This window comes from Cyprinus carpio, unplaced genomic scaffold (assembly GCF_018340385.1).
Source record: "Cyprinus carpio isolate SPL01 unplaced genomic scaffold, ASM1834038v1 S000000888, whole genome shotgun sequence".
In the NCBI taxonomy this organism is placed as follows: domain Eukaryota; kingdom Metazoa; phylum Chordata; class Actinopteri; order Cypriniformes; family Cyprinidae; genus Cyprinus; species Cyprinus carpio.
The window spans coordinates 49569-72108 of record NW_024873613.1 but is presented as its reverse complement, the minus strand read 5'-3'; the positions used below and the strand labels follow the sequence as shown (position 1 = coordinate 72108).

General features: G+C 38.4%; 1 protein-coding gene across 1 annotated transcript; it reads right to left on the bottom strand.

The window, feature by feature from the left end:
• Positions 1 to 940: 940 nt before the first annotated feature.
• LOC109065060 (probable tRNA (uracil-O(2)-)-methyltransferase) lies at positions 941 to 21911 on the bottom strand. The gene is made up of 6 exons (XM_042753971.1): positions 21431 to 21911; positions 21228 to 21342; positions 2997 to 3216; positions 2109 to 2177; positions 1736 to 1843; positions 941 to 1401 (listed from the first exon to the last, which is right to left on the bottom strand). The coding sequence occupies exons 1-6, from the start codon at positions 21768 to 21770 to the stop codon at positions 1315 to 1317; spliced, it is 939 nt and encodes a 312-aa protein (XP_042609905.1). The 5' UTR covers positions 21771 to 21911; the 3' UTR covers positions 941 to 1314.
• Between the last annotated feature and the right edge of the window lie 629 nt (positions 21912 to 22540).

Genomic DNA, 22540 nt, shown 5'->3' with positions numbered 1-22540 from the left:
TTGACAAACTATTTTCCTGTGTGACACTGTAAAGCTGTGATTTTAACATTAGAATTCTAATATTAAAATCATTAGAATTATAATAGAATTATAATAATAATAATTATATGTTTTAATATACATACTCCAGTCAGAGTTGGAAATTTCAAGATATGAAGGGAAAATGCTCCTGTATCTGTTCTTGTTTTTCATATTTGTTACATGACAGTTCAGCAATATGACAAGCATACTGTTTTTCTGAAGATTAGCACAACTGCAAATGTGATTTTATACCACTGTTCCATAGCAGAGTTATTATTAAATGGCATTTTATTTAATAGACACGTTAGACACAACATTGTCAATATTGATGTTTCCACTCTAGTCTGAGAAATAAAATAGTTCTAAAAGCAGAACTGTTGCACATCCCAAGCAACACACAGTGTTTTTCATTTCTGAACGAAACCTTGATTTTAAACAAATCAGGTGAATCAATGATTCTCTAAACCATTCAAAAAACCGCCACTTGCTTTTTTTCCTGAATGAACAAATTCCTTAAATAAATGATTCCGTTACTTAATCATTACATTTCATTAAAACATTAATTTCATGTATTGAAACCACATCTAAATGGTTACTTCATGCAGCTTCTGTGCTACGGAGCAGTGAAGATGGATTGGGTTTACACTGTTTTCATTTGATTGGTAACAATAACTAGTTATTCATCCTCAAAATATTCAGAGGAAAATATTGTCTGTTTTCATTTACATATTTATGAAAATCTGGTTTATTCTGTATATTTGAATTATGAATTATGAATTAACAGAATACTGCAGGATGGTATTGTGATACTAAAGCTGATATAGTACAATTAACCATACCAAAACATATAAAGGTTGTTCCAAACCATCTCAGTGCAACTGCTTCAATTTATTCTATTCTATTATATTCAAATATAGATAGCTCGTTAAAATTTCAAGTTACAACTGCATGATGTAAACACTTTTTGTGTGTACGCTTTAGGGGTCTAGTCTAAAGAATGTTTCTCCTCAGCTGGCCAGAATATTCAGCCAAAAGAAAGAAGTTTTGCTCAGGAAGAAAAAAAGTTCATAAAAAATTAGAGGGAACATTGCTTGCAGTAATCATGAAAAAGATAAATATTATAGTGTTCCCCCTCTTGGGATTGATTCTTGGGATTTAGGAATCAATATTGGTTAATCAAAAAAGAAGATTAAAATAAATTAATCAATACTATCTACCTACTAGTACACATTTAAAAGTAGACAGCAAAAAAAAAATAAAAAGCCTTACGCCTTTAAGACACTGTCCAATGTCTCAATTACATCTTACCTCTAGATGAGTACCAGGCCCATACATGTCCCAGATATTTCTTTTGCGAATGTCCATGCCCTTTCCAGGATGCTGAAACCCAGGATTAAATGACTAACTTAGGCCTTAGTCGGTTTAATCAAAACAGAACAGAGTGTATTACAGGGGCAGTATATAATTCCCTTTAAACCCTGAGGGAAGCAGTCAAATTTCTGATCTCTCGTGTAATTAAATGTTTCAGAACAGTGATGGGTTCTCATTGTAATTTATTTACACAGACTTAGCTGTATTATTGGTTTTAACACTAGATGAATATTAACAAATTAAAAGAGCTCTACAGGGGGAGCTGCATGGGTGATTTACAGACATGAAACATGCTACAAAGTGTAGTAATTCAACACTGCAGCAAATGTATTAGTTAACCTACCCCTTCATTGTTTAATATGTGAACCAGGAGGCCATTTCCACAGCCAAGATCCACAAAGGACTGTTTGGTTGTTGTTCCCTTTTCAGCACGCTCTTCACCCCATAAGACCTGCACAGGTGACAGAGAGACTAGGTTTTTTCTCTGATATGCTCAAAGTCAATAAAACTTCAACAGTAAGAGTCAATAAGATGTTTATGAGTCAGTTTGTTTAACATGCACAATATACATTTTCAGAGTTTTCTATATAAAGTCTTTCTTGCATGAACTGTCAGATATTAAATATTCTTAAAGATATTTACAAAACATTGAGGGTGAAACTTTGATTTATAAAAACAAATAATATGCATCATAAACAATCAATAGTTCAACCAACCAACAGATATGAAGCAATAGCAACATCTTCAAAGACAAACTTCTCTGGATCAGTAACTTCAGGCCATACCTTGAAGAAAAAAAAAAATAAAAAATTAATAAAAAAAAAAAAGTTATCTTATTCGCCTAAATTGGAGACATATGCAGTACTTTAAACCCAAGCAAACAACAAATGCATTTTAAGGATAGTATATGAGAATAAAACCTCCATTACATGCAAGGCTTACACATTTAATACAAACTATTGTATTTTATAAAATTTATAAATCGAGAAAATCAATATATGTATGAAAAGAGCTGTTATGACATGGGCACTTAAATTGCAAAGGTTTTTTTTTTTTTTTTTAATCTTATCTTAATACTAAAGATTTTGATACTTTAAGGATAAGTGTAACAGACTTTTGCTTTTTTTCTGAATGAGTCAGCAGAAAATAATGTTTCCAGAATACTCTTTTATTGGTCATCTTAAACAGCAGTTTTTTGATAGCACCACATAGTGTTCACTTCACAATTCAAATAAGTGGCTTATTTACAGTTAAAGTTTTGATATTAGAAAGTATTTCAACAAGCTTATTACAAAATTATCACAGGTAGGAATCATGCAGGGAGGTCAAAAAATTACTAATGAGTCTTCCAGATGATTGATTATAATATACCCTTTACTAACTTTGTTCAAAAGTTCTGTGTAATAATTTATTAGTCAGAAATGTTAAAGACAGAAAACTAATGAAGACAGAGACTGGGAGCTCCATGCGAAAATTTTGACCACCAGGAAAAGTACTGGCTTTCCCTATGGCCAATTCATCATTGATGAATGTGGAAAGATACAGTCAAGATTAAATTAACCAAAAAAAAATAATAAATAAATAAATAAAAAATCTGCCCTCACCTTTACTAACTCTTTGTATTTTTCTTTCAGCTGCTGGTAGAGGATACCATATTTCTCCACAGGTATGAGAGAAAGGGTACTCTTAAACTCACTGGTCTTGCTCTCCAGAGCCCAGCGTGATAGTTTAGGCAAGAGCTTAGTACAGAGCCAGGAGAGTTTAGGGTAAGCTACTCCATCACTGCACCACTGCTCAGGCATCAGAGCGTGAAGAGAAAACATCCTGTAAATGTGACTTAGCAAAATAAGTCATTGACATTTCCACATTCCTGAACAATCTACAATAAAAGTATAAACACAATTCCATTATAAATTATAATTAAGCATCTTAATTATTCACATTGTCATACACTAGCAAGGGAATGCTTTCATATTAAGCAATGTATCAAAACAATTTAACATTTTTCAATATTTTAGGAAAGTTAAAATCTTTGCGTGGCAGGGGGAGCTGCCATGGAGACCTGCCACTCAACCCGTTACCACTAGAGGCAGTTGCCACTCGACCAGTCTCTGCTAAAAGTGCCTGCCACGTGTCCCGTCACTATTGTAAATGCGCCTGCCACTCAATCCATCACAGTTGTATGCATCTGTCACGTGACACATCAATGTTGTATGCACCTGCCACTTGACCTGTCACCACTATGGCAAATAGATAAGTAAAACTAGACTTTTGCTTATGTGCATCAATCAGAGTGTAAACAGTGAGACATGTTGTGGCAGGCATGACGCTTAGGTGCCGCGTGCTCCATTTTGGATTTAAAGGGAGGAATAAAATATAAGGTAAGGTGGCAAATAGCTAAATAAATGTAGAACTGCATGGTCTGTTTGCTTACATGCATCAATCGGAGCATCAATAGTGACAGATGTTGTGGCAGATTAGATGCTAAAGGCTGATTACTTCTGTGCCGAACCTACGCCGTAGCCTACGCATAGACACACACCCTACGCCATAGCCCGACTTGCACCTCTCCAAAAATCGAACAGCGCATCAATTCTAAGCGGACCGCAAGCGCTGTGATTGGTCTGCTAGAATCCCTTCCTCCGTATGTACTTGAGTTTGGTGTGTGTTTATAATGTGCACTTTAATATATTTTAATGTTACACCTTCTTATATCAAATTAAACAAAGCTAAGAACAAGTGTCTTATTTATTATACTACATAGCATTATACATCAGTAGTTGTCCACGACAGACAATGTTGATCTGCCGTGGTACAAGTCCTTGTGGAGATAGAAAGAATGCCATATCTTCTCCTGTTCCTTTTTTGTCTCCTTTTCGTAGTTTTAAATAATGACTAAACGATTTGATATTTATTTGCTGCCGTCATGGCTATGCTTCTCCGACGAGTCGCTTCTTCTTCGGCTTTTGTCGTGGTACTGCATGTAACACAAACAACATGCCCATGGACATTGCAGACTAGCGGTTTGCATGTGTACTGCACGTCGATGCGGACAACGATGCAGAAGTATAAATGAAAACTAATGCATAGCCTACAGCGTAAAGGCTACGGCGTAGGTCTGACGCAGAAGTATAAATCAGCCTTAAGTTGTGACATCATGCGCACTCCATTATGGATTCATGGGAGGAATAAAACATAAGGTAAATGTAGAATTGCAAGGTCTGTTTGCTTACATTCATCAAACGGAGTCTAAACACAGAGAGATGTTGTGGGAGGTGACAATCATTTGGTTAATGGTGAATAGTAACCTATTGTGCATACTGTTTTGCTCCCGCTGGTAGCAGTGGATATAGTCAGTGTATTTGGGGTTAAAATTACACAATTATTTATTATGTTAGCTGCCAAAGAACAGACGGAGACCAGGGACCTGTACAATGAAGCTGATTTAGCTGGCTAGCCAGGGGCCCGTTCTTCGTACATCGCTTATTACATCCAAGATGAAATGTCACATCCAAGATGATATCATCACGCTAATCATGATCTGGCTAATTCGGTTCTTCAAACGTACCTGCTGTTGATGATTAGAATGGCTGGATTGAGTAAGCGGAGATAATTGTGCATTCATGGGTTGGTTTAAAAGGGGTTATGTATCGATACTCGAAACCACTATCAGCAATGCAGGGATTGGCTGGCGGCAAGACAGCAACGTAATGACATCATATAATTAAAAAAGACACCTGAAGAAAAACTTGACAAATTCCTGGACTTTTATAAGGAAACAGCCAAGCGAACAAAACTACATAAATGTTATTCCCAATAACATTCCCAAATGTTCCCAATTATTTATTTTCACGATTTCTAATATTTGTACAGGCTTTACATTTTTACTTCAATATAGTAATTAGCAGTTCATTTAATTTTATATTTGAATAGATTTGTTATGTGACAGCATTAATTAAAATTTCTTAAGGGTCAAGATCATGTTATCTGCATCTCCTGTGCTCCATCAAACCACTCCCATAATAGCTGTCATCACTCAAATGAATGCACGACTCTACATTATCTGTATAGCATGTGTGTAAGACTCTAATACAATTATGAAGTAATTATTTTATGACGAATAAATCTTTCAGTGAGTAAAACTGGTTGTGTCTATAGTATTAAAGACAACACAACATTATTATATTATCTTTAAATTAAAGCAGGTTTAAGCTTATGGACCTGTTGCTATGACAGCAACTCCGGGATTAGCTTCGAAGAACCAACCAATCCAAGATAATGCCAAATCGTCAACAATCAAATCCATCTAACTAAGTTAGTGATGTACGAAGAACGGGCCCAAGGTAAGTTTCAAGTCAAGTCACCTTTATTTTTATAGTGCTTTATACAATGCTGATTGTGCCAAAACAGCTTTACAATGTCAAACAGGAAAATAGTTTGACGATAATGCAAGAAGACAATAACAAATTACATTTTTGAGTCATTTTTCTAGCGAAAGTCAGTTCATTGATGATTCAGTGATGTCATCATCCAGTTCATCTCTCTTCCAACAGTGTCTGTGCAACCAGTCAAGCGTCCCCAACTAAGCAAGCCAGAGGCGACAGCGGCAAGGAACCAAAACTCCATTGGTGACAAATGGAGAAAAAACCTTTGGAGAAACCAGGCTCATTCAGGGGCCAGTTCTCCTCTGGCCAGACGAAACTAGCATGGGGTGGTTTAATTCCAGGCTCCAACACAGGTCAGAATGTGCAGAGGACTTTCGTTTTCAGAGAAGGTTTCTGTAGTCTTGTGCCGATGGTCGTCGAGTTGACAAGTTCTTCGCAGGGGATCTGTCTCTGGGGGGCATCTAGTTGACATGGTCTCTTCTGAGGGCTGTAGAGGTCATCTCAAGGTGCTGATCCACCATCTGGTCTAGATAACGACTGGATCTGGGAGGTGGCAATCTGATCTGGATACAGACTAGGGATTAGAGGTCTTCTCAGGTCCTAGAATCTGTACCCGACCAGAATCGACCCAAATCACTTCTTGCCCCAACCCGATAATTTTTTTTTTTTAAAGAAAAACCTGACCCGATGAAATTAGACCCGAGTCCGACTGCATATTTTCGAACCCGACTGAACCCTAACATAAACAGCACTGACGTGTGCAAAGCCTGCAGCCCCGCCGCCAGTCAGGAAAACCCAGTTACCTGCTGACTAATTTAGCCACTTCTCCATTACTTTCATTTATTTAATTTTGTTATTACTATACATTATCGTCTGCCTGATGGATACAAGTAATTTCTAAGTTTGGCTTTCAGTTGTGAACAGTGGATTTGAAAAATTACCATGATAGTTTGATAAAAAAAAAATAATAATAATAATAAAATTGATAGCTTTTCATGGCAAATCTAAAGCATAACTCATGATCATAGAATAATTCATGGCTTCGCTAGTGTTGCCTGCAACCTAATCGCCAGCGAAAGGCTTCTGCACACAAAAAAGAAAAGCCCTGCATGAATATGCAGCGAGTGGATTTCCCTGATGGATCTCATATTTATAAGATGGATTTCTGTTGGCAAGATTAAAAACGTATGGTCCTTTTCTATGCGTGTTCCTCACTTAACACGAATGTGCAAGTACACATCCAGGATAGTTTAAAAGAATTCAGGTCTTATTGTGTCCATTTGAAAAAAAGCACATTTATTTTAAATTACCCGAGGCCGCTAACACCTAAACCGACCCGTGTCCTTCTACAAACCTTCTAAGAACCAGCAGTCTTGTATTGAGGAGCTAAACCTTTCAGGGCTTAAGAAGTAATTAGCAAGATTTTAAAATGTATTTGATGTTCAATAGTGTTGACAGAACCAGGCTAATATGGTCGTACTTCCTGGTTCTAGTAAGAACTCTAGCTGCTGCATTTTGAACAAGCTGGAGTTTGTTTATTAAGTGTGTAGAGCAACCACCTAATAAAGCATTACAATAATCTAACCTTGAGGTCATGAACACATGAATCAACGTTTCTGTATTTGACATTGAGGAAAGTTTGCTATCAAATAGCACACCTACGTTCGTAACTGATGACGATGAATTAACAGAGCAGCAATCAAGTGTTAGACAGTGTTTAGGTTATAGCATGCAGAGCTTTTTGGTCCAATAATTTCACAGAATTTAGCAGTAGAAAATTAGCAGTCTTCCAGTTTTTCTTATATGAACTATAATTTCATTAGTTTCGCAAATTGGTATGTTTCATCGGGGCGCCAAGAAATATAGAACTGAGTCTCATCAGCATAACAGTGTATGCTAACACCACGTTTCTTGATGATATCTCCCAAAGGTAATGTGTAAAGTGTGAAAAGCAATGGGCCTAAGTACTAAGCTTTGTGGTACTCCATTCTGATCGATTTGATACTTCGTCATTTACTGCTATGAACTGATGACGGTCAGATAAGTAAGATTTGAAGTCAAACTCAGCAACAAGATCCAGTAACACTAACCAGATGATAAGAGCAGGTCATTTGTAACTTCGATGAGAGCAGTCTCAGTACTATGATAAGGTCTAAATCCTGACTGGAAATCCTCACAGATACCATTTCTCTCTAAAGCCTTTTTCACACTGCTGTTCCCGGAAAATTGCCAGATCGCCTTCTGTGTGAACGCAAACACGTCCCGGGATTGATTCTGGGATTGATCCAAGGTTGGGGACCTAGTAAAATTGCCGGGTTCAGTCCCGGAACAAGCTCTGTGTGAACAAAAGCCAGAACCAATGCTGTAAAGGATGTGTCGTAGTAATGACGCACTATATGGTGCGACTCTTTTACCGGGTGTTTTGAAGGCAGATCAACGTTCGCGTCAAAAAAATTGTGCAAACTGTAATAAAGCAGAGATCAGTTAGCTCCTCACTATCTGCGCTGAAGCCGAGATTGTTCGCCAGCTTAAGTTAAAGTTAACGTGCCTAGCGTTTTCGACTCGTACATTATACATCACATCCTGATGTCACGTCTTCTTATGGGACCTTTATGGGTTGTGTGTGAACACATGCACAGATTCCGGGAAATCACTGGCAATGTGAAAGAGGCAAAATCTTGCGACCCGGGAACAATTGCCGGGACGCATTACCCGTGTATTATCTGGAATCTCAGTGTGAAAGGGGCTTAAGAAGAAACATAGCTGAGAGGATACTGCCTTTTCTAATATTTTTAAAAAGAATAGGGAGATTTGCGATCATTCTGTAATCAACAAATTCTCTAGGATCAATTTGTGTTTTTTTAATGAGAGGTTAAATAACAGCCCATTTGAAGGTTTTAAGGAAATATCCTAATGACATTGACAAATTAATAATATTCAGAAGAGGATCTATGACTTCTTTAAGTACCATCGATGGAATAGGGTGTAACATACAGTGGTGTGAAAAAGTGTCCTGATTTCTTATTTTTTTTGCATGTTTGTCACACTTTAATGTTTCAGATCATCAAAAAAAAATTTATTATTAGCCAAAGATAACACAAGTAAACACAACATGCAGTTTTTAAATGAAGGTTTTTATTATTAAGGGAAAACAAAATCCAAAACTACATGCCCCTGTATGTGTTTGCCCCCCTGTTAAAACTGTGGTTTATCACACCTGAGTTCAATTTCTCTAGCCACACCCAGGCCTGATTACTGCCACACCTGTCCACAATCAAGAAATCTCTTAAAAAGGACCTGCCTGACAAAGTGAAGTAGACCAAAAGATTCTCAAAAGCTAGACATCATGCAGAGATCCAAAGAAATTCAGAAACACATGAGAAAGAAAGTAATTGAGATCTATCAGTCTGGAAAAGGTTATAAAGCCATTTCTAAAGCTTTGGGACTCCAGCGAACCACAGTGAGAGCCATTATTCACAAATGGCAAAAACATGGAACAGTGGAGAACCTTCCCAGGAGTGGCCGGCCGACCAAAATTACCCCAAGAGCACAGTGACCCCACAACAACATCCAAAGAACTGCAGGCCTCACTTGCCTCAGTTAAGGTCAGTGTTCATGACTCCACCATAAGAAAGAGACTGGGCAAAAATGGTCTGCATGGCAGAGTTCCAAGACAAAAACCACTGCTGAGCAAAATGAACAAAGGCTTGTCTCAGTTTTGCCAGAAAACATCTTGATGATCCCCAAGACTTTTGGGAAAATACTCTGTGGACTGACGAGACAAAGGTTGAACTTTTTGGAAGGTGTGTGTCCCATTATGTCTGGTGTAAAAGTAACACCGCATTTCAGAAAAAGAACATCATGCCAACAGTAAAATACGGTAATGGTGGTGGTAGTGTGATGGTCTGGGGCTGTTTTGCTGCTTCAGGACCTGGAAGACTTGCTGTGATAAATGGAACCATGAATTCTGCTGTTTACCAAAAAATCCTGAAGGAGAATGTCCAGCCATCTGTTCGTGACTTCAAGCTAAAGTGAACTTGGGATCTGCAGCAGGACAATGATCCAAAACACACCAGCAAGTCCACCTCTGAATGGCTGAAGAAAAACAAAATGAAGACTCTGGAGTGGCCTAGTCAAAGTCCTGACCTGAATCCTATTGAGATGTTGTGGCATGACCTTAACCCTCTGGAGTCAATCCCCACATTTTCTCCTGATAACCCCGAAAAGAACTTAAATTACACTTACAGTTTTGATCGTACAGATAAGAGCAATACATCAATCAAATCTGTAAAGGGTTTACTTTTATTTGTATACACACATAACAACAAATCTTTGTGCATTTATGAAATAAAGAAAACAAACAAGGTGCGCTGTCTGCAGCCTTGGTCTTCGGTGAACTTCATTTAGAAACGCGTCATTAAAATGAAGTGTAACTCAGTGAACACTCAATGACGAGACATGAGAGAAATATATCTATAGAAAGCTTGACATGTCTACTTTTAAACTAAGCAAGTGCTACCGAAAACATATTCTGTGATAAAGTAATCCATATGAAAACAACGTTATGTCCGTCTTTCATGTCTCCCTTCATTATATCTAATGCGACCACGCCCACGCGCTGAACGCGCTATTGAGATTATAATGTTTCACTTGAAGCTCGCGGCTTGTAAATGCCCATACCACGGAAAACAAAGCAGCGAGACTGTTCTTCAAGACTTTTTTATTTTACTGTTTGCTTCGCAATGAGAGGAATAAGACATAATTCACCCCAAGAAGATGCGCTGAGGATTACCTCAGGATTTGAGTTTTGGATTTCCTCAGAAAGAAGAATGAAGAGCTTAATCCAGCAGAGATCATAAACATGAGTAAGTCTCTTTTTTATTTATATGCTTGTATTAGGTTTCACATAACGTGTACACATTTTACTAGTTGGACTTTTTCCAAACTATAATTCCTGACTAAATGTATAATCAAGTGAAACATTATGACGTTTCATTCACATAATCTAAATGTTCTACAGTAGTAGTATCAGTGACCATTACAATAATGTTAATAATGTAGTTTATCATTTAGTTTATTTAAGAGCACATAAACAATATACACTTTGGAAATGCTAGTTATGTGATGTTCATTCATATATTTCAACATTACACAATACCAGTCAATACCAGTTTGCTAAAGCAGTAATTTATTTTTAATTTAAGCAACAAATAATTTTTACTATTAAAATAACTGCATTCTATTTGAATATGTTTTACAATTCAATTTATTCCTGCAATCAAAGCTAAATTTTCAGCATCATTACTCCAGTCTTACTCCAAGTGTAACGATATACACTATACCATTCAAAAGCTTGGAGTCAGTATTTATAGAAATCAAAACTTATTTAGCACACACATGATGATTAATAAAAATGATGAATAAAATGATGAATGATGAATAAAAACGATTAATACGATAAATGTTACAATGCTGTTCTTTCAATTTATCTAAAAAACCTGGAAAAAATATTCTCAGCTCTTTTCAGCATTAATAATAATAATAATAATAATAATAATAATATCAATAATGTTTTTTTGTAGAAAATCAGAATATTAAAAGGATTTCTCAAGTATTGTGTGACTGGAGTAATTATGCTAAAAATTCAGCTTTGAAAGTCAGCTTTGATTGTTCCTAACAAACTGTTTAACTGCACTCGAAAGTGAATCTCATTATTTTGTAGGTTAATTAAATATATTCAAAATAAAATACAAACAAAAAATTATATACATATATTTTGTCCTCACATTCTTTCTTGTAACTCTTCTTCTCAGTCACACACCTGACTGAATGGCTCATTACGCAGCTCATTATGCGGGTCTTTGTCTTCTCAGGTGTAAATCACAATGCTATTCATGATAGTTGTTTTTAGAAAGATTTAATTGTTGGTGATTTTAATATCCATGTTGATAATGAAAAAGATGCATTGGGATCAGCATTTATAAACATTCTGAACTCTATTGGGTTTAGACAACACGTCTCAGGACCTACTCATTGTCGAAATCATACTCTAGATTTAATACTGTCACATGGAATTGAAGTTGATGGTGTTGAAATTATGCAGCCAAGCGATGATATCTCAGATCATTTAGTTTTGTGCAAACTTCATATAGCTAAAACTGTAAATTCTACTTCTTGTTACAAGTATGGTAAAACCATCACTTCTACCACTGCTTTGTAAGTAATCTTCCTGATGGATCCCAATTCCTTAGCATATCCAAAACCTCAGAACAACTTGATGATGTAACAGAAACTATGGACTCTCTCTTTTCTAGCATTTTAAATACAGTTGCTCCTTTACGCTTAAGGAAGGTTAAGGAAAACAGTCTGACACCGGTGGTATAATGAGCACACTCGCACCCTAAAGAGAGCAGCCCGGAAAATAGAGCGCAGCTGGAGGAAAACAAAACTAGAGGTATTTCGTATTGCTTGGAGGGAAAGTAACCTATCTTACAGAAAAGCATTAAAAACCGCTAAATCTGATTACTTTTCGTCTCTTTTAGAAGAAAACAAACATAACCCCAGGTATTTATTCAATACAGTGGCTAAATTAACGAAAAATAAAGCATCAAGTGTTGACATTTCTCAACATCACAGCAGTAATGACTTTATGAACTACTTTACTTCTAAAGTCGATACTATTGGAGATAAAATTGTAACCATGCAGCCATCAGCTACAGTATCACATCAGACAGTGCACTATAGATCCCCTGAGGAAAAGTTCCACTAATTCTATACTATAGGAGAGGAAGAATTGTATAAACTTGTTAAAATCATCTAAACCAACAACATGTATGTTAGACCCTATTCCATCTAAGCTCCTAAAAGAGGTGCTTCCAGAAGTCATAGATCCTCTTCTGACTATTATTAATTCCTCATTGTTATTAGGGTATGTCACCAAAACCTTCAAACTGGCTGTTATTAAGCCTCTCATCAAAAAACCACAACTTGACCCCAAAGAACTAGTTAATTATAGACCGATCTCCAATCTCCCTTTTCTGCCCAAGATACTAGAAAAGGTAGTATCCTCACAATTATATTCCTTCTTAGAGGAAAATGGCATCTGTGAGGATTTCCAGTCAGGATTTAGACCGTATCATAGTACTGAGACTGCTCTCAGAGTTACAAATGACCTGCTCTTATCATCTGATCGTGGTTGTATCTCTCTATTAGTGCTATTGGATCTTAGTGCTGCATTCGACACTATTGACCACACTATTCTTTTGCATAGACTAGAACACTTTGTTGGCATTAATACAAGTGCATTAGCATGGTTTAAATCGTACTTATATGACCGCCATCAATTCGTAGCAGTGAATGAAGAGGTATCATATCGTTCACAAGTGCAGTATGGAGTACCGCAAGGCTCAGTACTAGATCCATTACTCTTCATGCTTTACATGTTACCCTTGGGAAATATCATCAGGAAACACGGTGTTAGCTTTCACTGTTATGCTGATGATACGCAGCTCTATATTTCTTCGCGGCCCGGCGAAACATACCAATTTGAAAAACTAATGGAATGCATAGTCGATATAAAAAAACTGGATGACGAGTAATTTCTTACTGCTAAATTTTGAAAAAACCAAGGTGTTAATTATAGGGCCTAAAAACTCTGCATGTAATAACCTAGAACGCTGTCTAAGACTTAATGGCTGCTCTGTCAATTCTTCGTCATCAGTTAGGAACCTAGGTGTGCTATTTGATAGCAACCTTTCCTTAGAAAGCCACGTTTATAGCATTTGTAAAACTGCATTTTTTCCATCTCAAAAATATATCTAAATTATGGCCTATGCTCTCAATGTCAAATGCAGAAATGTTAATCCATGCGTTTATGACCTCAAGGTTAGACTATTGTAATGCTCTATTGGGTGGTTGTTCTGCAGACGTCCGCTGCGTTCTCAAAACTCTGGCAATTTGATAATACCTAGAATATCAAAGTCAACTGCGGGCGGCAGATCCTTCTCCTATTTAGCACCCAAATTCTGGAATAACCTACCTAACATTGTTCGGGAGGCAGACACACTCTTGCAGTTTAAATCTAGATTAAAGACCCATCTCTTTAACCTGGCCTACACATAACATACTAATACACTTCTAATATCCAAATCCGTTAAAGGATTTTTAGGCTGCATTAATTAGGTAAACTGGAACCGGGAACACTTCCCATAACACCTGATGTACTTACTACATCATTAGCAAGTCTGTTTCTCTCTTATTCCGAGGTCACCGTAGCCACAAGATCAAGTCTGTATACAAGTCAGAGGGTCACTGCAGTCACCTGGATCCAGTATGTATCCAGCCCAGATGGTGGATCAGCACCTAGAAAGGACCTCTACAGCCCTGGAAGACAGCGGAGACCAGGACAACTGGAGCCCCAGAGACAGATCCCTGTAAAGACCTCGTCTCAGACGACCACCGGGACAAGACCACAGGAAACAGATGATTCTTCTGCACAATCTGAATTTGCTGCAGCCTGGAATTGAACTGCTGGTTTCGTCTGGCCAGAGGAGAACTGGCCCGCTGACTGAGCCTGGTTTCTCCCAAGGTTTTTTTCTCCATTCTGTCACAGATGGAGTTTTGGTTCCTTGCCGCTGTCGCCTCTGGCTTGCTTAGTTGGGGACACTTCATTTACAGCGATATCGTTGACTTGATTGCAAATTATTGGACAGATACTATTTAAACTGAACTGAGCTGCATGATGACATCACTGAATTCAATGATGAACTGCCTTTAACTGTCATTTTGCATTATTGACACACAGTTGCTTTGACGCAATCTTTTTTGTTTAAAGCGCTATATAAATAAAGATGACTTGACGCCTACACACATATGACTTTTACAAACAAAAAGTGTCTTAGAAAATTTAAATCAATCTATTGTTTTCTGTGAGTAAACGATTTTCATATCATTTTGAAGCAAAAATTCTAGGCTACAAGCTCCAGGTTTGACAGTCTTGTGAACAGATGTTCTGTATGTGTTTTACTGTATAACCTTATTTCAGTGACTTCAAAATTTTTGTTTTTCACTAACCATGCATAAACGTTTTCTCAAAAACGCAATCATGTACATACATGCTATTTATATATTATTGTAGCCCAGTTTGTACTGAATACAGTGTTCTCAGACTTTAGCCATGAATATATTTATAAGTAACTGAAAAAAAGCACAAAAGTCAAGGCATGTCAATTTTTCTAGGCCCCCAACACCCCCTAGACTTCAGAGGGTGAAAAAGGCTGAATTACAACAATTCTGCATAGATGAGTGGACCAAAATTCCTCCACAGCGCTGTAACAGACTCATTGCAAGTTATCGCAAACTCTTGATTACAGTTGTTGCTGCTAAGGGTGGCCCAACCAGTTATTATTTTTAGGGGGCAAACACTTTTTCACACAGGGCCATGTAGTTTTGGATTTTTTTCCCCTTAATAATAAAAACCTTAATTTAAAAACTGCATGTTTTGTTCACTTGTATTATCTTTTACTAAAATTTAAATTTGTTTGATGATCTGAAACATTAAAGTGTGACATGCAAAAAAAATAAGAAATCAGGAAGGGGGCCAACAATTTTTAACACCACTGTACATGTTGTAGGTTTTGATGATTTGACAAGGTTATACAATTCTTCCTGTCCGTCAGCAGAGAAAGAGTGGAATTGTTCCTCAAGGGGTCTATAGAGCACATCTTATGCAATATTGTGGCTGACGCCTGCATGGTTAGATTTTTTTCTCTAATAGTATCAATCTTGGAAGTAAAGCGGTTCATAAAGTCATTACTGCTGTGCTGTTTGGGAATGTCTGTCTATTTTTCATTAATTTAGCCACTTTAATGAATAAATGCCTGAGTTGTCCTTGTTTTCTTCTAAGAGAGACAAAAAGTAAGCAGATGTAGTCGTTTTAGAGCTTTTCTGTAAGTAGAAGTACTTTCCCGCCATGCAATACGAAACACCTCTAGTTTTGTTTTCTTCCAGCTGTGACAAGTCAGGAAGATTATTTACAAAGCAGTCTTTTGTGGAAGAAGTGACAGTTATACCATATTTGCAACAAGGAGTTGAATTTGCAGCTTTAACTATATGGAGTATAGCTGCATGAGCTCTCAACCAATGATTCATCGCAGCTCTGCTAGGACTGCCTCCCTCATTTCCATGTTGCACACGCAAAAATAAAAATAAATAAATCTGGAAATAATTACATGTGGGAATAAATAATAAATGCATGAATAAATACACTTTTCAAATAAAAAAAAATATAAATATAAAAATAAATGAAAGAAAAACTAAAGAATAGTTTTAAAAAATTAAATGTAAAAATACAGAAAAAAATACATATAGGAAAAGGGCAATAATAATTCAGGATTAAATTCTATTGCTTAAAAAACTATACTTGATTTAGAAAGTCATATATTTCTTTATTTTCATGTTATTTCATTAATTCATTCATAATTTCTGCAGGATTGATCCTTCATAGTAAATGTGTTTAAATTCTTCATATTTTTTAAATTTTTTTCACCTTTGGTAGTGAATTGCACTGACCCTCTCGCAAGAAGTGAATCAGAGTTTCAAGGCATGTGATTGGCTGTTCATTACTCATGACACACTTTCATGCTGTCACTGTTCATGGGTCTGTGTGTTCATCTTGTGTCTCTGTCTGGTGTGTGTGCGTTCCATTACCTAGTACCTATATATTGGTTGGCATTTTCAGGTTGTGTTGTCGGTTCGTTAATTCTTGTCCTGTCTCTTTGTCAGCTTTTCATTGTTCCAGATCTCATCCAGCCTATTTTGGATTATTTCCACACTCACCTTGGACTCACCTGCACTGGGTTGGAGACTCATATCTTCTAGAGCGTGTTGGACTGATATCTGCTGAGGTTATGATTGCAATAGTCTTCCGGTTCTTCTCACTGCTTGTTGTGTCTCAATAAACCTAATTAGCACTCGCACTTGGATCTCGAGACTCGTCATTGTGACAGAATGAACTGACCACTATGGATCCAGTGAGCACGGCAGAACTGAGAGACTTTCTGTCTAGCAGCAACACTCGCATGGAGAGCCAGGAGGACCAAATGACAGCCACGGTTCATGCTGTCCAGGCCCTGGTCGCTCAGGTTTCTGAGCGTACTACTCAGCTTCAGCGGTTGAAGGTGGAGACCGCTTCGGCTCAGCAACCACCCGCGCCCAACCCACCTGTTGCTGTGGATCAGATTGTTCGCTCCACTGAACCTCGTTTACCACCCCTGGCCTTTTACTCCAGGGAACCCCAGTTATGTCGCTCATTCTTGGCCAAATGTTTCCTGTACATTTCTCTCCAACCATCATCGTTTCCCATTGAGGAATCTAAAGTGGTTTTTGTTATAACCTTGCTCACAGGAGGAGCGGCTAGCTGGGGAACCACCATGTTGGAACAGAGGCTTCCTTGTTGCTCCTCTTTCCAAACATTTTCTGAGGAACTCAAAAAGGTGTTTGACTTCTCACGGAACTGCGTCAAGGGGAACACATCGTAACCAACTATTCTATTGAGTTTCGTACTTTGGCCGCGGAGTGTGGTTGGAATTCAGAGGCGCAATGGGACATGTTTTTGTATGGGCTTTCTGACTCCATCAAGGATGAGATTTATTAATCGGATTTACCCGCTGGTGTGGTTAACCCGCTGGTGTGGTTAACTTAACTTTCCATCAGTCACTGGCGAAACTGTGTTATCTTTTCCAGATCCCGAGCCCATGCAGATGGGCAGTTCCCATCTTTCACAGCAGGAGAAGCAGAGATGCAGGGAGAGGGGACTGTGCTTATATTGTGGAGCTGCCGGGCACATCGCCCTGCAGTGTCCAGTAAAAACCGATGCCCGCCAGTAGGTAAGAGGTTACTGATGGTTGGGATTACTCTGAACAAATCCTCTTTCTCAGCCACTCATCTTCCGGTGAGGCTAAGAATGCATTCATTGACTTATGATTGTGGAGCTTTAGTGGACTCGGGAGCTGAGGGTAATTTTTTAGACAGTCTCGCTCACAGTCTCAAGATACCCGTGGTGGTGCTCTCTCAGCCCATCTCTGTGGTTGTGCTGAATTGTCCGCCTTTACCCTCCGTCACGTATGCCACTGTCTCGTTAAGGCTCATCACCTCTGGACAACACTCAGAGAACATTGACTTTCTTCTGATTGACACTCCCGCTGCTCCTGTGGTTCTGGGGCATCCCTGGCTTGTGCTCCATAATCCCTATATAAACTGGGAAAAGAATGCTGTTTTGGCTTGGCGCGAATATTGTCATGCTTCCTGTTTGTTGTCTGCATGTTCTCCTGTGTCTTGTTCTGTGTTTCAGGATGATCGCACTGACCTGTCTTACATGCCATGTGAGTACTTATCATTTGGTGCGCATAAGAGAGGGGGGTGAATGGAAAACCGCTTTTAATACCCCCAGGGGGCACTCTGAATATCTTGATCTTCCCTTCGACCTTTGTAACGCCTCCGTGGTGTTCCAAGCACTCATCAATGATGTGTTGAGAGATATGGTAGATCAGTTAATTTATGTCTACCTGGATGACATACTGATATTTTCTCATTCTCTCCAAGAACATGTTCAACACATCAGGTGAGTGCTTCAGAGGTTGTTAGAGAATGGGCTTTTTGTCAAGGCAAAAGGAGAAATGTGTTTTTCATGCACAGTCTGTTCCTTTTTTGTGATACATCGTCTCGGCCGACGGGGTGCGCATGGAGTCCGACAAAGTTCAGGCTGTGGTGAATTGGCCATCCCCAGATTCTCGCAAGGCCCTGCATAGGTTTCTGGGCTTTGCCAATTTTTACCGGCAATTTATTCACAATTTCAGCCAGCTAGCCGACCCTTTGATTGCCTTAACCTCCATCAAGACTGCCTTCAGGTGGTCCAGTGCAGTGGATGCTGCATTTTCCAAACTCAGAAGCTGCTTCGTTTCAGCTCCCATCCTTGTTGCGCCTGATCTATCCCAGCAGTTTGTGGTGGAGGTTGACGCATCAGAGGTGGGGATTGGCGCGGCTCTATCCCAGCGTTCCCTCGCAAATGGCAAGGTGCATCCTTGCGTGTATTTTTCTCACCGTTTGTCTCCTGCCAAGCATAATTATGACATTGGTAACAGAGAGTTGTTGACAGTCAAGCTTGCCTTGGAAGAGTGCCGTCATTTGTTGGAAGGTTCGGGGGTTCCTTTTGTCGTTTGGACCTACCACAAGAATCTTGAATACATCAAGTTCACCAAGGGAACTCTAGGCAGGCCGGGTGGGCTCTTTTTTTTCTGTCGTTTTAATTTTTCTATTTCTTATCGTCCAGGTTCTAAGAATATCAAACCGGACGAGTTATTCCCGTATTTTTGATCATTCTGAGCGCCCGTCTTTTTCTAAGCCCATTCTGCCTCAGATAGTGGTGGAATGGTTCAACTTTTTCACGGTTCGGTTTGTATCACGGTTTTAGAGTCACGGTTTCGGTGTGGTTCGGTATGTGCTGTGTTTATAGAAAAACTATACTTTCGAATAAAAATAAAGAAAATAAGAATATTCTATCTAACTACAAGCAACAGCACTAATAAATACAATAGAGTAAAGATACAAATAAAATATTTTTTTTAGGTAGGTCTAGCATTAGTTTTTAGGTACAGAAATTGAATGAAGTAGTGAAATGTAATACAGCATTGCATATTTGACTGTATAAATAAATATTAATCTTTATCCAAGTCACAAAAGTGATTTATTTGTTGCTGCTGTTCGATTAATATTAAAGCTGTCACTTTAAGAGAATGCACTGATCCAGTGCATTGATACAGTACGTTCAGCCGGCTGTCTGCTATAGGATACTTAAGACGGACATTTTGACAATTTTTGTGTGAATTTGTCCATTCAAACACAATGCTTAAGAGACAGCTTAATATTTGCTTGTGTTCTAAGACCCGGGCAATACTTCAGAGAGAGCTTTATATTTGCGCGTATTCTGAGACGCGGGCTTGCGTGCTTCGGATGAACGCATTCACAAATCTTCTCACTGCTAGTGCGAGCTCGCGTCCTCTGGCTCTTAAATGTTTAAACTGGCAAAACTTAAATGAGTTTAGTTTCAACACAGAAATCTACATGTGCTGCTCTCCTGTGCGCCCGGGTGATAAAGAAAATAAATGACTGCTCCAGCATACAGCATTTGCATTGAACAAAAGTGAACGGTTTGTCCAGGTTTTTTTTTTTTTTTTTTCCTCATCGCTGTTGTTGTAAAGTACTGGGAATCCAGAATGTGCATCCATCAACAGAAACATACATTAGCCAAACCCTGTTATTTTACATGTTATTTATAAGAAACCATAGTACAGATGCATTGTCAGATTTAAGTTAAACCGCGGTCCTAGCGCATGCCGAACCGTTAAATTTTTTTGTTGCAAACCGTCGCATCCCTTATATATATATCAGCCAAAATACAGAGATATGAATTTTTGCCCATATCGCCCAGCCCTAAAATATATAACCTGATAATAAATATATTACTTGATTCAATGTGATGGCTGAGCCTGTTTCTGATAGCAGCATGCCAATACGTGGCTGGATTCCCAACACTACTTACCATAAATCATCTTACACTGTCAATAAGCGTGACTGATACTGGAACCAACACTGCTCTAACTGTCGACTGATTAGCAGTGGGAATAATCAGATTGCCCCCTAGGGGATGGCTAAAGATTTGGTAGCTCGTATTCATAAATAGGCTATTCGAGGGTACTCTGAATTTAACAGATGCTCGTGCCCCCCTTGACAGAGGCTGGCTCCCCCTTGGGTCAAAAAAACCCTGGCCTAAGGAGTCCTTGCACTGAAAAATGTTTAAGACACCTGCATTAGAGCCTGTCACAGGGTGTCATCAACACTCAACAATGTTCCTGCCCCAGTAACGTGTTTTTGTTGTTGCTCACACTTTTTTGGTGTTGTTGCTCACTGTTTTTTCTCTGCAGCAATTCTGAGCACTTTTCATATTCTTTATACTGGCTGAAGCAGTTTGTTTGTTTCAATCTATAAGAATAATCACCATATGTTATAGTTTAAAGTTAAAGATATTAATATTAATAAGGTCTGAGCGTTTATTTCACATTTCTTGTTTGTATGAAGGCTAAATACAAATAAAAGGTGAACAGTAATTTATCTGTATTAATTAATTTATATTATACAGTTTTATAGGAGGAGTTTTTAAAGATTTGGCTAATTAATTTTTCAGATGTTTTTAGGTACAGACATCCGTTAGGGGCGTTCTTGGTTGTTGTTTTTTTAGGCTTTTTTAATATTGTTCATATCGATATCGGAATTATATCATATCGACCGAAATTAAGGAATATATTGTGATATAAATTTTGGTCATATTGTCCAGCCAAAAGCATGATGATAGTCAAAGCATTCTGTTTTTTAACTTCCATCCAAGTAGTCTCTTACCATTCCTCTGGCTTTAACTGCAGCTGGATCTGATAAATGTTACTGCTCTTGACAATAACCTGTTCCACGCCAGTCTCTTCAAATGGGATAAATGTCACTGTATGCCCAACATTATCTTTGAAAGAAATAAGAAAAGAGGTCTAAAGCCAACGAGATCACAACAAAATGACAACATATCCAAATGGTCTTGTGCCGTTTCTTACCTTTTATGATAACTTCTTTGTATAGACACTCAACTGTCTTGTTCACTTTGGGAATAATAGTTCTGACTCCGACACACCAGCGTCCTGCAGTTTCATGTTCCTTATCCACAATATCAGCGTGAAGAAACATAGAAATATCAGCAATCTTAATATTGGTCCCCAGAAGAGAAAATAAAACCTGAATTAATTCCGCAGTGTCCACGTCCCTGTACTCCGTCTCTGTTACGCCACACAGTCTCTTATTTACTACATGTGGCTTCTTGATCCAGACGTCAGCAGCGGACCACATGCTATCTGCGCTTCGCATTCCTGTCATGTTTATCTCACAAGGCTGCGACATGCTTTCGACCTCAGCGAAATATTACAAAAAGTAGAATATTATTACTAGAGTACCGTCCACTACAAGCCACTAACACAACCGCAACTCGTCTTCTTCCGTGAATGGCGGGTCGCATACCAACGTTTTAAATGCACTCCGCCACCCACTGTGTTGGAGTGAGAAGTGATTTCATAGCGTTCAGAAGAGTGTTCGCAATCGCCCCCTTGTGGCCGTTATGCGCCCTCGATCCGCACTTCTGCCGAGTCCGCACTGGTGCGAGCTACGCAGCAGACTTTTTTTTATTATTATTAATTTTTTTATTTATTTATTTTTTACTAAGCAGCAGACTTCTGCCCGACAGTCAAAGCGGCATTATGTCACGAAAGTGCGGACTCAGAGGAAGACCTTAGGGTGCCATCTGGGACAGGGCCTAGGTGTACATGATGGGATCTAGTTTCTATTCATGTGTCCACTGACAAAGTGCCATCTGAATTGCCACCAATCCTGCAGTGTATACTTAAGTCCCATATGTTAACCAACAATATTTTCCTAGTTTAAAGTCTGGGACATATAGAATGCTGCACCCGTTCAACCTATGACTGGGTTTCGTGAGCCATCTGTGTAGAATGGAAATAATTAATAATAAACTGTTCTGATATATTCTATTGGGTAGCTTTTGATATAAATGTCATTCTGTTCTTTTGAATAGGCTACTATCATGAATCTGTAAATCAACTTCAGGTTGTCTGAATAACCAATAATAGTACTGGGGAAATTATAACAGTTAATAA

What these genes read in the sequence shown, in the direction of transcription:
- LOC109065060 (XM_042753971.1), bottom strand. Translation starts at nt 21,770, where the DNA reads ATGTCGCAGCCTTGTGAGATAAACATGACAGGAATGCGAAGCGCAGAT. An exon ending in CAGTTAAAGCCAGAGGAATG is followed by an intron (nt 3,217 to 21,227) that starts GTAAGAGACTAC and finishes TCACATTTACAG; the next exon opens with GATGTTTTCTCTTCACGCTC. An exon ending in ACATATTAAACAATGAAGGG is followed by an intron (nt 1,402 to 1,735) that starts GTAGGTTAACTA and finishes CCTGGGTTTCAG; the next exon opens with CATCCTGGAAAGGGCATGGA.